This window comes from Eleutherodactylus coqui, chromosome 6, assembly GCF_035609145.1.
Source record: "Eleutherodactylus coqui strain aEleCoq1 chromosome 6, aEleCoq1.hap1, whole genome shotgun sequence".
Lineage (NCBI taxonomy): Eukaryota > Metazoa > Chordata > Amphibia > Anura > Eleutherodactylidae > Eleutherodactylus > Eleutherodactylus coqui.
This window is the reverse complement of record NC_089842.1, coordinates 182,331,539-182,344,600: the sequence shown is the minus strand read 5'-3', so window position 1 is coordinate 182,344,600 and position 13,062 is coordinate 182,331,539. Positions and strand designations below refer to the sequence as shown.

General features: G+C 43.8%; 1 protein-coding gene across 1 annotated transcript in view; it reads right to left on the bottom strand.

Annotated features, from left to right (window-relative positions):
* The window catches only part of COX16 (cytochrome c oxidase assembly factor COX16), a 64,599-nt gene extending 53,604 nt beyond the window's left edge, over window positions 1–10,995 (bottom strand). Inside the window, exons 1-2 of the mRNA XM_066608404.1 lie at window positions 10,816–10,995; window positions 6,474–6,551 (exon numbers count right to left, since the gene is read on the bottom strand). Of these exons, the coding sequence (XP_066464501.1) occupies window positions 6,474–6,551; window positions 10,816–10,881 (144 nt within the window). The 5' untranslated portion in view covers window positions 10,882–10,995. The remainder of the gene's footprint in view (window positions 1–6,473; window positions 6,552–10,815) is intronic.
* Between the last annotated feature and the right edge of the window lie 2,067 nt (window positions 10,996–13,062).

Genomic DNA, 13,062 nt, shown 5'->3' with positions numbered 1-13,062 from the left:
ATGACATCATTTGTCTCGCTGCACTAACAGTGGGGTGAATGATCAGTTGATCGGTGGGACCCTTGAGCGGTGGGTCCCCCGTCAATCAACTAGTGAAGACCAATCCTGAGGATAGGTCATCAGTAGTTAAGGTCCCAGAATACTCCTTTAAGCATTAGGCCTGTAAGGAATTGTACAAATTAGGGCTACTTTGGTTGTTAGGATATACAGTACGTCCTGTCTCTGATGTGCCCACTCTGGCTTTAAAAGGGGGTTTTCAACCCAATATGGCCATAGTTCTGAAGCTATCAGAAATAGTGGCAACCCCACAATTTAATCAGAGGTGATTGAGATGGTTGCACAACATTTTCATAGCCTTCTATAAAGAAAGGTGCATTGTGTAGCAGACGTTCCCCTATCCCCAGCCTGGTGCATGGGTCTGTGATACACTAGAACCGTTCCAGCTGTTCCTTTGCATCTAAGATTCCCTCTCTCAGACATACCCTTAGCATCTGACAAGAACATGCATGCACAGCCTTAAAGGATATGGCGTACAGAACAGTACAAAGCCAAGTAGTTCCATCTCCTTGACCTAGATTTCCCAACTGCAGCACATGTATTAAAGCTTTACCCTGCTGACAATTCCTCAAACCTTATAAAGGATACAAAGAATGTGTATTTGTCAACAGCTTTCTTTCAACACTTGTTACAATGTAGACAGAGTGACAAAATAAACACTTGTGCCCGCTATGTGTGACCAGAAAGCATTTTTCTTCTCCATTTTATATAGTAAGGTTAAGAGGAGTATTATAAAAAAAAAAAGAAAGAAGAATGTCGGATAAAGAAACCCATTCTTAGTACACCTGCTGAATACTTATTCCTCAGCAACTCCCCTCTGCTTTCAATGTGCACTAGCGAATGACATGGGAGGAAAACAGGAAAAACAGCTCCACCTTCTGGTTGCATTGTGATACTACATCAATTGTGGATGCTACAGCTATAATCATCAGTGTGTGGAACATCTGGCTAACTGTTTATTTCTCGGGGAATGATTTGGATGTTTCTTCTAAAGATCTTTCATTTTAATACTGCCTACAACCTTCAAGAAAAAGGCTGCCCTTGAAAGAACACTTGAGGAAACATGCAGAACCGTCAGTCCTCTATGAGCTGCCCTGCAGGGTCTGTCCTGTGTTTTCAGGCATGAGGGCTTTCAGCATCCATATGTTTCAGTAATATCTTGGTCTTTTAGGCTGGTAAGCATATAGTAGCACATAGCTGCCGCCGTGTGTCTAAGATGCAGCCAAAAACTCCAAGTCAGGGTGCATGCACACGGGCAGATTTGCAAGGCAGAATCCGGAGTGGGCGTCCGCCTCCAGATTCCACAGCAAATACCGCCCATAGCATACTATGGAAAAGTGATTGTTCTTGAACACTCGCAGATAAAAAGTCGCAGCATGCTCCATTTCTGCATGGATTCCACGTGGACGACTTCTACTAAAGTCAATAGAAGCTGTCCCGATCCGTGGCCCTTCCGCAATTGACATTGCGTAAAGGTTGCAGATTCCGGTTGTGGGAGGGGGGGGGGGGGACAAAAAAACCCACAAAAAACAACTCTGTACTGCGCATGTCCGCCAGGAGAGGTGTGGACCATCTGCAGTACAGAAAAGCTGGAGAATGACAGGTACGCAGGCTTGCCGGCCGCGGTCAGGGCCCGGATTCCGCATGTGGAATCCGACCCGCCCGTGTGCATGCGGCCTTAGTGCAACTTGCAAGTAAAGGGGGAAATTTACAAAGGCCAGGATTTCCAGTGCTGATCATAGTATAAAAATTTCCCTCAGGCGCACAATGCGGCTAATATATAAGAAGGCTTATGCTCTTCGTATTTTAGGCACATCTCGGGGCTTACACAGAAATGAATGAAAGGACCGACCTGGCACACATTATACATAAATCTATCGGTCCGCAGCAGCTTCTCCCTGACAAACCCCAACCACCTTTTACAAAAGTGACCGCCGCAAAAAGTCACAAATCCCTACTTGCCCCCCCAAAAATATGTGACTGGCATACCCTCACCGACCATACTATGGACGATCTAACCTGAGAATAGGCCATTAATAGTAAAGTTCCTGGACAACCCCTTTAAAGCCTTGAGATGGACAGGTGACAAGCCATTTAGCTGCTTTGGTAACCCAGCATCTCCTTGATCAAGACGCTAAAAATTGTGATAGCCAATTGGCCACTATGATAATGCTCACATGGTTTGTTACTCAGCTCAGGTTTGCTTCACATGCGTTTTTTTGCAGCATAAAAAATTTCCATCTTACAGGATCATCATCTTCTTCTGTAAGATGGTTGGCACTACTCTCAGACAGACCCTGGACATTCTGCCAACTTTATTGCACACAGCAAACTTTTCACAGTATCAACACACTGCATACGCATTGGAACACATAACTTCATTGTCCTTGCCACTTTACCCAGCAAGGGTGTCTAGGGGACGTCCTCCCCTGTCAGACTTGTGACGGACATAGTCTGGTGTGCGCCGGACCTCAGGCTTTGCAGCTTTCAGCTGTGAACTCAATGTGTCTGGAGGTTTTAACTTCTGCAGACATGCCCACACAGCTATCCCTGCTGAATAGCACACATTATGCCTGATTTAACACTTTCTGCAGGCCATCCTGTGTACTACCTTGCCATAAATTTAGACTTTGTTCATATTTCCTTTCAAAGAAACTTTTGAGATGTCCTATAAATATATGACCTATTCATCTAAGCCCATATGTATCAAAAACATGGATATAGCTGGAATGTGGGAATTGCAACAGAAAATCAGTTATTGCCTTTCCTTTCCATTAGACTAAGTATCCTTATGCTGCTCCTTCAAGGCTTTTAGTTGAGATGAATTTGTGCCTATCCTTTCTCTTGTTATCCGCCCACAGTCTGTGCCAACGTCTGAAATTGTACTCCAATAAATATATTCTATGTTCTATCGAAATAGCTTGATTATTTTATTATGAAGGCGATGAACAGCCTGATATTACCATTTTAATACAGTAAATTTATCATTTAAAAAACACAAGTCACATATGAAGGGGTCGGAGTCTGCGAAAACTGAGGAGTCGGAAGTTTGGCTTACCGACTCCACAGCCTTGGTGCACTTCATAGCTTCCTACTGATCTAGAGCCAATATCTAGAAACAGCAAACACCAGAAAAAACGCCACGAAAATTACATAATTTTCCAAAGACGCCGTCAGACATAACTTAATAGCAGATATGCCTAGTCAAATAGGAATAGAGCCCTGAGAGAATTACATAGTCAGTACAGGCACCATGGGAGAGATCCCCTGCAAGAACTGCCCCGAGCCTTCTTGCTACCTGGGGTAAAGAGTGAGATGATATCCCCAAGCCTCCAAAGCTGCAGATTGTCAGCGGGGAAAATTTCTATGGCATAAACTGATTGCATGCAAAAGTGAATAGGATTTATTTAAATCCCCATGTGCTACTCTATTTGCAAAGAATGCTATTCTAATAGTTCGCCATCTACAATATTATCTTCTGTCGTTCCTGATGGTGAATGGATTAATGGCCTATGGAAGTGAATGAGTCAAGTAACTGCTGTTCAGTGGTTTACTCATTTCCTCAGGCTCCGGTGCTGTCTGGTGTGCCAATCAATGATCTGCAACTAGGCTGGCAGGAGTTCAGTGCATGGATCCTGCCATACAGACAGCTAGGGACAGGCATATAGACATATGGTCGTTAATTCCTACAGACAATTAGGGACAGTCAGGGGCAGGTTTACACTTCTAACAAGTATACAGCATATACCATAATTCATTACTTCCTAGTAGTGACATCAGGGAGATTGTGAAGCACAGAGACTTTTACCATATGCCAGTTTAGTAACTAGGCTGTGTTATCCAAACAGCTCTAAACGTATCCCAAGTAGTGCATAGAACTTCTTTATCAACCCCTAATACCAGACCCTATTCTCAGATCACAAGGGTCTCAGCAGCCAATCCCTCACTGATATCAGTTTTCACCTTGCCAGTGGATAGGTGAAAACCTGAAAGGACCTTAGGTCTGCGGAATACCCCTTTAAATTTCCTGGTGCTTCGGTGCCAATGACTTGTTGACATTCCTACAGTGATGACATGTTGTACCCACTGGCGTCATTGCTACTCTATAAACAAATACGGTTGGGAACAACCAGCGTATCGGTCCTGGAGCAGCGGGGGGAGTTAACAAGTGTGGTTTTTCTTCTGAACCCTCAACACTACTCTTAATTCAGGCCTCTTCCTCAGACCCCTATTACGTCTTGAACTATGGATGTCATCTATTGGCATACGCACTGTGCAAAATTTAGGGGAAAAAAAGGTTTTGTTTTTTTTATTCACCCCCTTCCCCCTTCTAAAAATTGACAGTGTTATAAACTTAATGTTGTAGTGAGAGAGGCACTAGGTGTAGTGTTGGTTTGGGACTGCATAGGTGCCCACTCTAATGGACCAGATTAATTTAACCCCTTCATTTCTGCTTTTCGTGGCCCAGGGGTTAAATTAGTCGACTGGGAGAACAATAGAGTGTAGCTTGTATATCAGCTAGCGCACTCATACCTTTTTGCTGATAAGCCCCCAGGAACTAATCAAATCAAGTTGTGGATTTTTTTGGGGGGGGGGGGAAGAAGAGACCAGCCCTAATATCTGGGTATTCTGTTATGGATCAGAAATAGGGGGTAAAATAATTAATACAAAGACTGCTACCGTAACATATACATACCAAAAAGTGTATTTGAGTCTGGAAGGCAGTGTTGGCCTATAAATAATATAAAGAGCCACTGCCTAATAAGGAGGCGCTCAGACAATAAAAAGGAAGTGCTTTCTGAATCCAGTGATATCACAGCACCATTGCGGTGTCAGGGTTTTCCACATATTGCACCAATACCTATACTGGTCAGGTGGATATGTGGTACTCGTAGCGAAGTATAATCACGAGGTTTGGGTTATGAGGTGTTAGGATTTCTGGTTCCTATCCATTAACTAGACTCCCACCTCACTTTACGTATATGCGCAAGTCTGTCCAAAATTGGTGTTTTTAAGTAATATTTAATAGAGTTAGTAATTTTAATTACATTTCTTTTTCGGTGACTAGAATTTAGAATAAGAGAAGAAGTGGTACTGTGCAGTGTCTGTATATCCAGAATAAGAGCAAATACTGAGAAGTACACGGAGCATAGAAGACAAGAGTGTCCATATATACAGAACGAGAACAGTGAATGAGAGTTTTACCCAGCATGCATCTCACACACACACACACACACACGCACACACACGCACGCACACGCACGCACACGCACGCACACGCACACACACACACACGCACACACACGCACACGCACACACACGCACACACACGCACACACACGCACACACACGCACACACACACGCGCACGCACGCACGCGCACACGCGTTCTCTAACAGGCTTCTTCTTTTCCTATACAAGCCATACAAGAGACTTGAAGAGATATAGTCATGTGACTTTACCTGTTGAGGTCCTTCAACAGCTGCTGCATACATCTATGCCTAGAGATAACTGTACATTTGCGGTTTTCTTGCATTGCGATGCAAAAAATGTGTCAAAAACCACAATCTACAGTAATCACCAAAGACATAGCTGTGTGTAAAGATGTGCAGGAGTACACAGCTGGAGGCTAATCTCGCCTCCTAGGGTTCTAGATAGAGATCAAAAATTTGCAAATGACAACAAGATTTCTAACCTTGTTGCCATTAGCAATTAGCCCTGCTCTGGTGCACCACCAGCTCTCATGCATGTAGGATGCATCTAGTAGGATGTTCCTATTTTTCTGTGGAGGCTTCTGTTGGCCCATTCCCATCATTGCCAGCCATCTATAAGGTGTGTAATATGAGCCACTCCTGAGCACGGCTCCTGTGTGTTTTTTATTGAGGGATGGTGAGGTAGGTAGCTTAGCTCCTGTATGCTGTTACTGATGTGTGGTTGGCACCTAACTCCAGTGAATGGTGGGGAGAGCGAGGAAGCCCGTGATTGATTGTCCCGGGGAGAGGGGACTCTCTGCAAGTGATTGATTGCATCTGAGCAAGAGGAGGGGGAATCTTTGCAAGTGATTTATGTATCTGAGTGGAGATTGCTGGAACCTCTGCTTGTGAATATTCTTGTAAGTAGCAGGACGGTATTATAGCAGTTATATTTTTGTATGTGCAGAGTGGTATTACAGTCTAGTCTACCCTAGCTATTATAACTAATATTAGCTATAAGAAGCAGAAATCAGATGGAGCAGAAGGATGCAGTATTGCACTCAACTAAATCTTATTTATTGTAATTCCTCGATAACTTACTTTTAACAGTGGAGCCCTGCCTTATAGACAATGCACCCCTGTATGCTACAGCAGTTTAGGGAAAATGCTTTAAAAAAATCATGGTGATCATCATTCACATGGTTCATTGAGTTCATTACTTACTGTACTTTTTAGCTTCTGAGCATCATAACGAATTTGAGTAAATTCACGGAGTCCAAAAGAACCACCTATGACCAGCAGCTGAAAATAAGCAAGAAAATATTGTGAGCTGGTGCGTCTACTTACTGCTGTGCATTCCAAAAACAGATCAAGGTCATTAAATAAAAGTTTACTTAAAAAACGAAAGAAATAACGGAGGGATCACAGTATTCTTTTGATCGTCGTGGGTACTTGTCTTCAGACTTGGAATCTCCTAGTCACTATAATGCATGTATCACAGGACGTTTTAGGCTACAACTCCACAGCAAGGGTGGGTGCCCTGCTAAGAACACTGATAAAGCATGGCTCTTGTGTTGGTGGATCTGGCCCGTCTATTGCACAGCTGGCCGTTGGAATGGCTGCAATGCAGTAATACAGGAATAGCGCCACATCTCTTCAGGTGCTGTAGCAGGTATTGCAATTCAGCTCAACTCACCAGAGCAGGGATGAACTGCAATAAAAGACAGCCCATGGTCAGACGTAGCACCGTTTTTGGAAAAACAACATATCCTGTTTTTGTAGCTCTGGACAAGAGGATGCTCAACATGCAGACATAAAGAAACACAACTTTCTTTCCAAATGCTTAAGTGACGCGAGATCCCTTCCGAAGAACATCAACTGCACCCTGAAGGAAAAAGAGTAGGAAGATACATCTGTCGGATATATCCTCGAACCACCTGTTTAATCATGTAACAGTGCCCTGTGAAAATATGGAAGAACGAGCAGCAGCATTAATTAGGCATCTGTCTACAGCATGAAAAACTACCAGGGCAAGAGAGGACTCCGGGGACCTGGGCTGGAAGAGAAGATAAAACATCTTATACATTCAGCTAAGTAACTAAGTAGCAAGTTATCATGCTGACCACTCTGTGTCTTTCTCCAAGGATGTAAATTATTCTAGTAATGGAGTCCTTGTGCAATGGGTGCTTCTGTCACGACAACCATCAGGGTCCAGTGAAACGTATAGAAATGGCAACGTCCCTGCCAAAAAAATACTAGTAATCACCAAAAACGTCCAGGAGTTTCGAAAAAGAAAGGAGATTATCCAGGAGAAAAGGAAAGTCTGCAGAACTTAAATAAGGAGCTTCTTAATGATCAGCATCAGGAAAGGACATGACAAGTCACTTCTGGCCAGAGAGCAAAAATGCTGAAGCGTGTTCAAGGTCTTCTTGTTTATTACTTACAACACGGCAATCACTATGAGGCTGTGGTGATGGCTACAACATCTGCCACCTACCTGAATAGAGTTCTTAAAAGTTGGCAAATATGCAGTAAAGACAATCATCTCTAAACTCATTGTAAGGGTAAAGACAAGCAGGTAAGGCTAAGGACTGGCACCTCTATAAGAGTTCATAGAATGACAGAGTTGGAAGGGACCTCCAGGGTCATCGGGTCCAACCCCCTGCTCAGTGCAGGATCACTAAATCATCCCAAACAGATCTCTGTCCAGCCTTTGTTTAAAGACTTCCATTGAAGGAGAACTCACCACCTGTTCCACTCATTGATCACGCTCACTGGCAGAAAGGTTTTTCTAATATTTAATCTATCCTATGCATTTAAGGGATGAAAAGCATTTTTACAGCACCCATCAGGTTGTTACCTAACAACTGCTGGCGTGGGGTACTGGTGACAAGATCACAATGTTACAGTGGGGCATTGGCGAGTGGTGGACCACACTATTAGGCAGGGTTCAAACCGGGTGGATTTGCTGCGGCAAATCCGCCTGCGGCTGCTAATACAGTGATGGCTGGCCACGTGGATGAGATTTGTGAAAAATCTCGTCCACGCAGGACGGCCAATCCGTCGCAGCAAAGCCGGCAGAAGCAGCATTTCAATTTTTTTTTTCCCATTGCGGCTGCGCTCTCCTCTATGGGAGCGCCGGCCGCAATGGAAAAGCGTGCGGCTAAGCCGTTCCAAAACCCACAGCTAGGTGTCGCGGGTTTTGAAGCAGCGCTTTCCCAGCGGAAATCCAAAAAACTAACATGTTTGAAGGTTGTTTCGTTTTTAAAGAGCAATCGGTCATCTTATATAAGCACCATAAAACTAAGTTTACATGCATGTGCTGACTGCAGAGATGAGTCTGATGCATGGGCCAAACACAGGCTTTAAGCGCTAGCAGCAAGCAAAATGGTGAGCCAGGTAAGTATAAAAAGAACATCCCCTTATTCCTTGGCCCCATCCTGTAAGACCATACACCTAGTTTATGGTGCTTACAGCTGATGACAGGCACCCTTTAAGTTTAGTTACCATTAATAGTTTTCTGTAAAAATAAAAGAATTCCACAATATACACAGTGCCACTTCTTCTCGTTTGCCTGAGCGAATGAGTTGCTGACGTCATCACCAGCTCGTTCCCGCTCATGTAGCCTGTTTAGACCGCACAATTATCATTGAGAATTGTGCTCTTTTCGTTCACTTATGGCTTAGTGGGTCACATTCAGCCGTTGGCTCACGTTTAATGTGAACAGTCATCATTCAGTTTCGCTCGTTGGAACGATTACCTAAACAATAATCGTTCTGTCTAAACGCAGCGCACGAGGTTTACACTGATCTAAGTGGTTGCATGCCATTTATTCAAGCGTCGCTGTTAAGGCCTGCGTTTAGCTGCAGCCGTTACGTGATGCATCTAATGTCATCGCTGCTGGGAGCTTTTACGTAAGCCCACTGAGCTTTATATTTTTTGTCATATCCTGTACATGCTACATTTTAAGATGCTAGACAGTCATATAGAAAAACAATATGTCGTAAGTGAATACTTCCGCCGTATATATGGACGACACAAACACATTGCTGGTATATTTAAAAAAAATAAATAAAAAAATTTATATATATATATATATATATATATATATATACATACACATATACACACACACACTGCACAAATTGATTACACTATTCGATACAGATTATTTAAAAAAAAACAAAAACATTTTTTAAAGTACACCCACACCTACCTTCCCAGCCTGTGTAAAAAGACACTTCTTTGGACACTGACTGGTCAGGGCACGTCACCATTTGTCTACGTGTTCAGCACGCACTGGAAGGTTTCCTGACACATACCCCGAACGTACAATGCAAGCACAATGTGAATTCAACCCGAGTGATATTTTTATACATGGACAAGTTACATTAGGCTGTTTTCACATCTGCATCGCTGGTTCTGTTTTCCTGCTCCATTCAGGAGCAGAGAAGGGAAATCCTCCGGCTGAATGGATCCGTATTATGCCGCACGGAGGCTCCAATGCAGATGTGAAGGCAGCCTAAAAAAGGGTTTTCTCACAAATAATATTTATTCCTTAAAGAGACTGTCACCAATTTGCACCCCTATCTGAGGGCAACATAAGATAGCAACAGTCACAAAGGTTACAGTGATGTCTGATGTGTGGATCTGTGCAGTAGTCTTGGAGAAAATGACATTTCATCAGTAGCGGCAGATGTATAGAAAGATACTTAAAGTAGTCCTGGATATTCATTAGCTGCATGTTAGCTACACCCACCGCCCTCCAACCACTGACTGACAGCTGACTGCTTATTACTGTGCATAGTGAGAGCTGACAACCATTGGCTGGAGGTTGGGGTGCGTGTGGCTAACCTGCAGATCATGAATATGCAGGACTACTTCTGTGTCTGGCTGCTGCTAACAAAATGTAAGTTTCACCAAAACTACTGCACAGATTCACACAGCAGACATATCACTGTAATCAGTGTGACAGGCACTAGATTATGGCGCTCTCAGTGAGGGCTACAAAAAGATGGTGACAGATTCCCTATAACCACAGGATAGGGGATACATGTCTGATTGTTGGAGGTCTGACCACGGGGACCCCCAGCGATACCAACATCTGTAGCCCATGCAAATGGCGGTGCATTTGGCTGATCACCACTCCATGCAATTCTGTGGGAAAGAGGGAGATGAATGCGCTCAGCATTCTTCCTCCACCCCATATCGATGAATGCAGAGGTGCTCACACAAGCTCACCACCATTCCATTCACATGGGCACGGGATGCACAGAGGTTGGTATAGCTAGGGGTCCCCGTGGTCAGACCTCCAAAAATCAGACATTTACCCTGTGGATAGGAGATAAATGGTATTAAGAGGAAAACCAATACAATACATACCTAGTCCTGCCCTTAGCTACGAAGCTCCATTCACTGACAGCAAACAAAGATCTTGAAAATGCTGATAGACTGAAACAAAGAATATTAGAAAATTGTGGAACTTTTCATTTATATTCATACTAAAAACCCCTTAAGATCAGGACTAAAAGTGAAAGTAATATCTATATTAATAAGGTGCACTCACCGCCATGGGCACTCCATACCGCAACGTTGGGTTGTTTTTACATGAGCTCCACAAGTTATAAAGCATTTTCTAGGTATCCTTTCTCACCTTGGGGGAAGTATTTCACTGCAGCACACAGTACACCTCCAGCACACGCAGCAGAAGCGTCATGCTGGGAGACTGAAGGTGCAGGGATGACGTCACGAGCACGTGATGTCTCGTGGGTCCTTGCTTCAAATACGTCCCGGGAAAATAAGAACATCGATAATGGTTCCTATCTCATGCAAGTTTTCTCAGAGCCCCATGGTGCTCATATTATATCATTGCTTGTGATAAGAATGAGGAGAGAAGCAGAGAAATCTGCAGGAATAGTGCTATGAGACTCTGTGTGTACAGTAACGACCCGTATATCCATAAGTGGGAGACTAGAAAATAAGAGGCACAAGTTAAAGTCAATTTATGTTTGCTGTGTGCTAAAGTGTCTCCAGTGATTATAGAGTCCCTCACATGTCATGTTATCACAAATTCTCTCCACAGTGTTTATGGCTGACTGGCAGCTCTCACGGCTTTAGGCTGCTGCGCACGACCAAATTTGCATTGCAGATTCCGCAGCGGGTGTCCGACTCTGGATTCCGCAGCAAACATCTTCCATAGCATGCTACGGAAAAGCATTTTTTTCCTGCCCATTAGTGGAAATCAATAGCGATTTTCTGCTTGCGGGGGAAAAAAAATAATCGCAGCTTGCCCTATTTTTAGGCGGATTGAGGTTAATGGAAGCCGTTCGACCTGCAGCCGTTACGCAATCATCATTGCAGAAAGGTCCCAGGATCTGCGTCATCGCCGAGCAGCAACATAACAATACTGCGACGGTGCAATGGCCAGCACATCTGCAGTACAGAATATGAAGAATCCGGACAGGTACGCGGGATCACCGGCCGGGCACATTGTCGGATTCTCTTGCGGGATCGCACACACAGAATCTGACCCGGTCTTGTGCAGGCGGCCTTAGCGGGGTCTCACACGAACGGATTCTAATTGCGGAATCTGCAATCATCTGCGCGGACTTTCTACGGTAAACGGCAGGCATTGTAAAACATGTAGGTTTGATTTTTTTTCTTCACGTTCGCGTATTCCACAAGCGGAAGTAAAAGCGTAGTGTGCTCTATTTTGCCTATATATGTGCTTTACTAGAAAGAGATATAACAATGAAGTAGCCGTGGCACCGGCGCCTCATAGAGGTTGGTTTTGCCCAGGTGTAAAATCTGGCGTTCCACCTGTGATTGTGAGGATAAAATCCACATTGAAAGCCAGCAGTAATCTGTCTATGGTTTGGACACACAGGCAAGCGTGCTAGGTCACCCTAATATACTGGGAGTCACTTGTTTTTTAAGCGCTCTCTTCTGGTCACCCTCTCAACAGCGCTGGTCACGCTCTAATTAAGGACATAAGCCCCATTTACACGCAACGATTGCCGTTTGAACGAACTAATGAACAACTTCTTTGCTTTCAATTGCCGAGCGTTTACACATATAGATAATCGTGTGAAATCCTCGCCATTTCCCTCGTTAGCTATGTAACCTCTGTATATGTTGTTTGCTCAGGTGGGCGAGTGTTTATGCAAAGAATCTGTAGACAGGAGGTTATGAATTAGTGCAAAGAAAAAGCCATTGTCTTCTGCCGGATGAGTCATTGTGTTTAGCTGGGAAAACAATCACCCCTACCCTCATGTCGTTTAAACGAATGCCATTTAAACCTAACGACAAGAGAAAGGAACTAACGACTATTTTTATGCAGGCTGAAATTCAGCGACTAGTGAACGAATAGCGTACAATGACTTCACGTTTACTCATAACGATTATCGCTCACTTTCGCTTGTTTGAACGAATTTTGCGTGTATATGGGCCTTTATTCACACCTCCTTTTGTTTTCAGTTTGTGTGCAGTCCATGTTGCAACAGGCTACATACAGACCCATTGTCTACTACATGGACCCATTGACTTCAATAGGCCTTTTCAGACATGCAGTCTTTTTTTTCTACGGACCTTTGGTCCATGTGATAAATCACGGCACTTACTATTTTTGTCCTATTTTGATATCACAGGCATGCAGTTTCCACTCTCACCACCACTCAGATAGCACACATATGTGTGTCTGTGTGCTGACCAATGCGAGTTGCGCCTAAGGATCTCGGCACAACTTGCATATGAATGTGTCAAGTTAGGGTGCTTTTAGACGAAAAACGATTATTGTTTAAAAAAAATTGTTTAA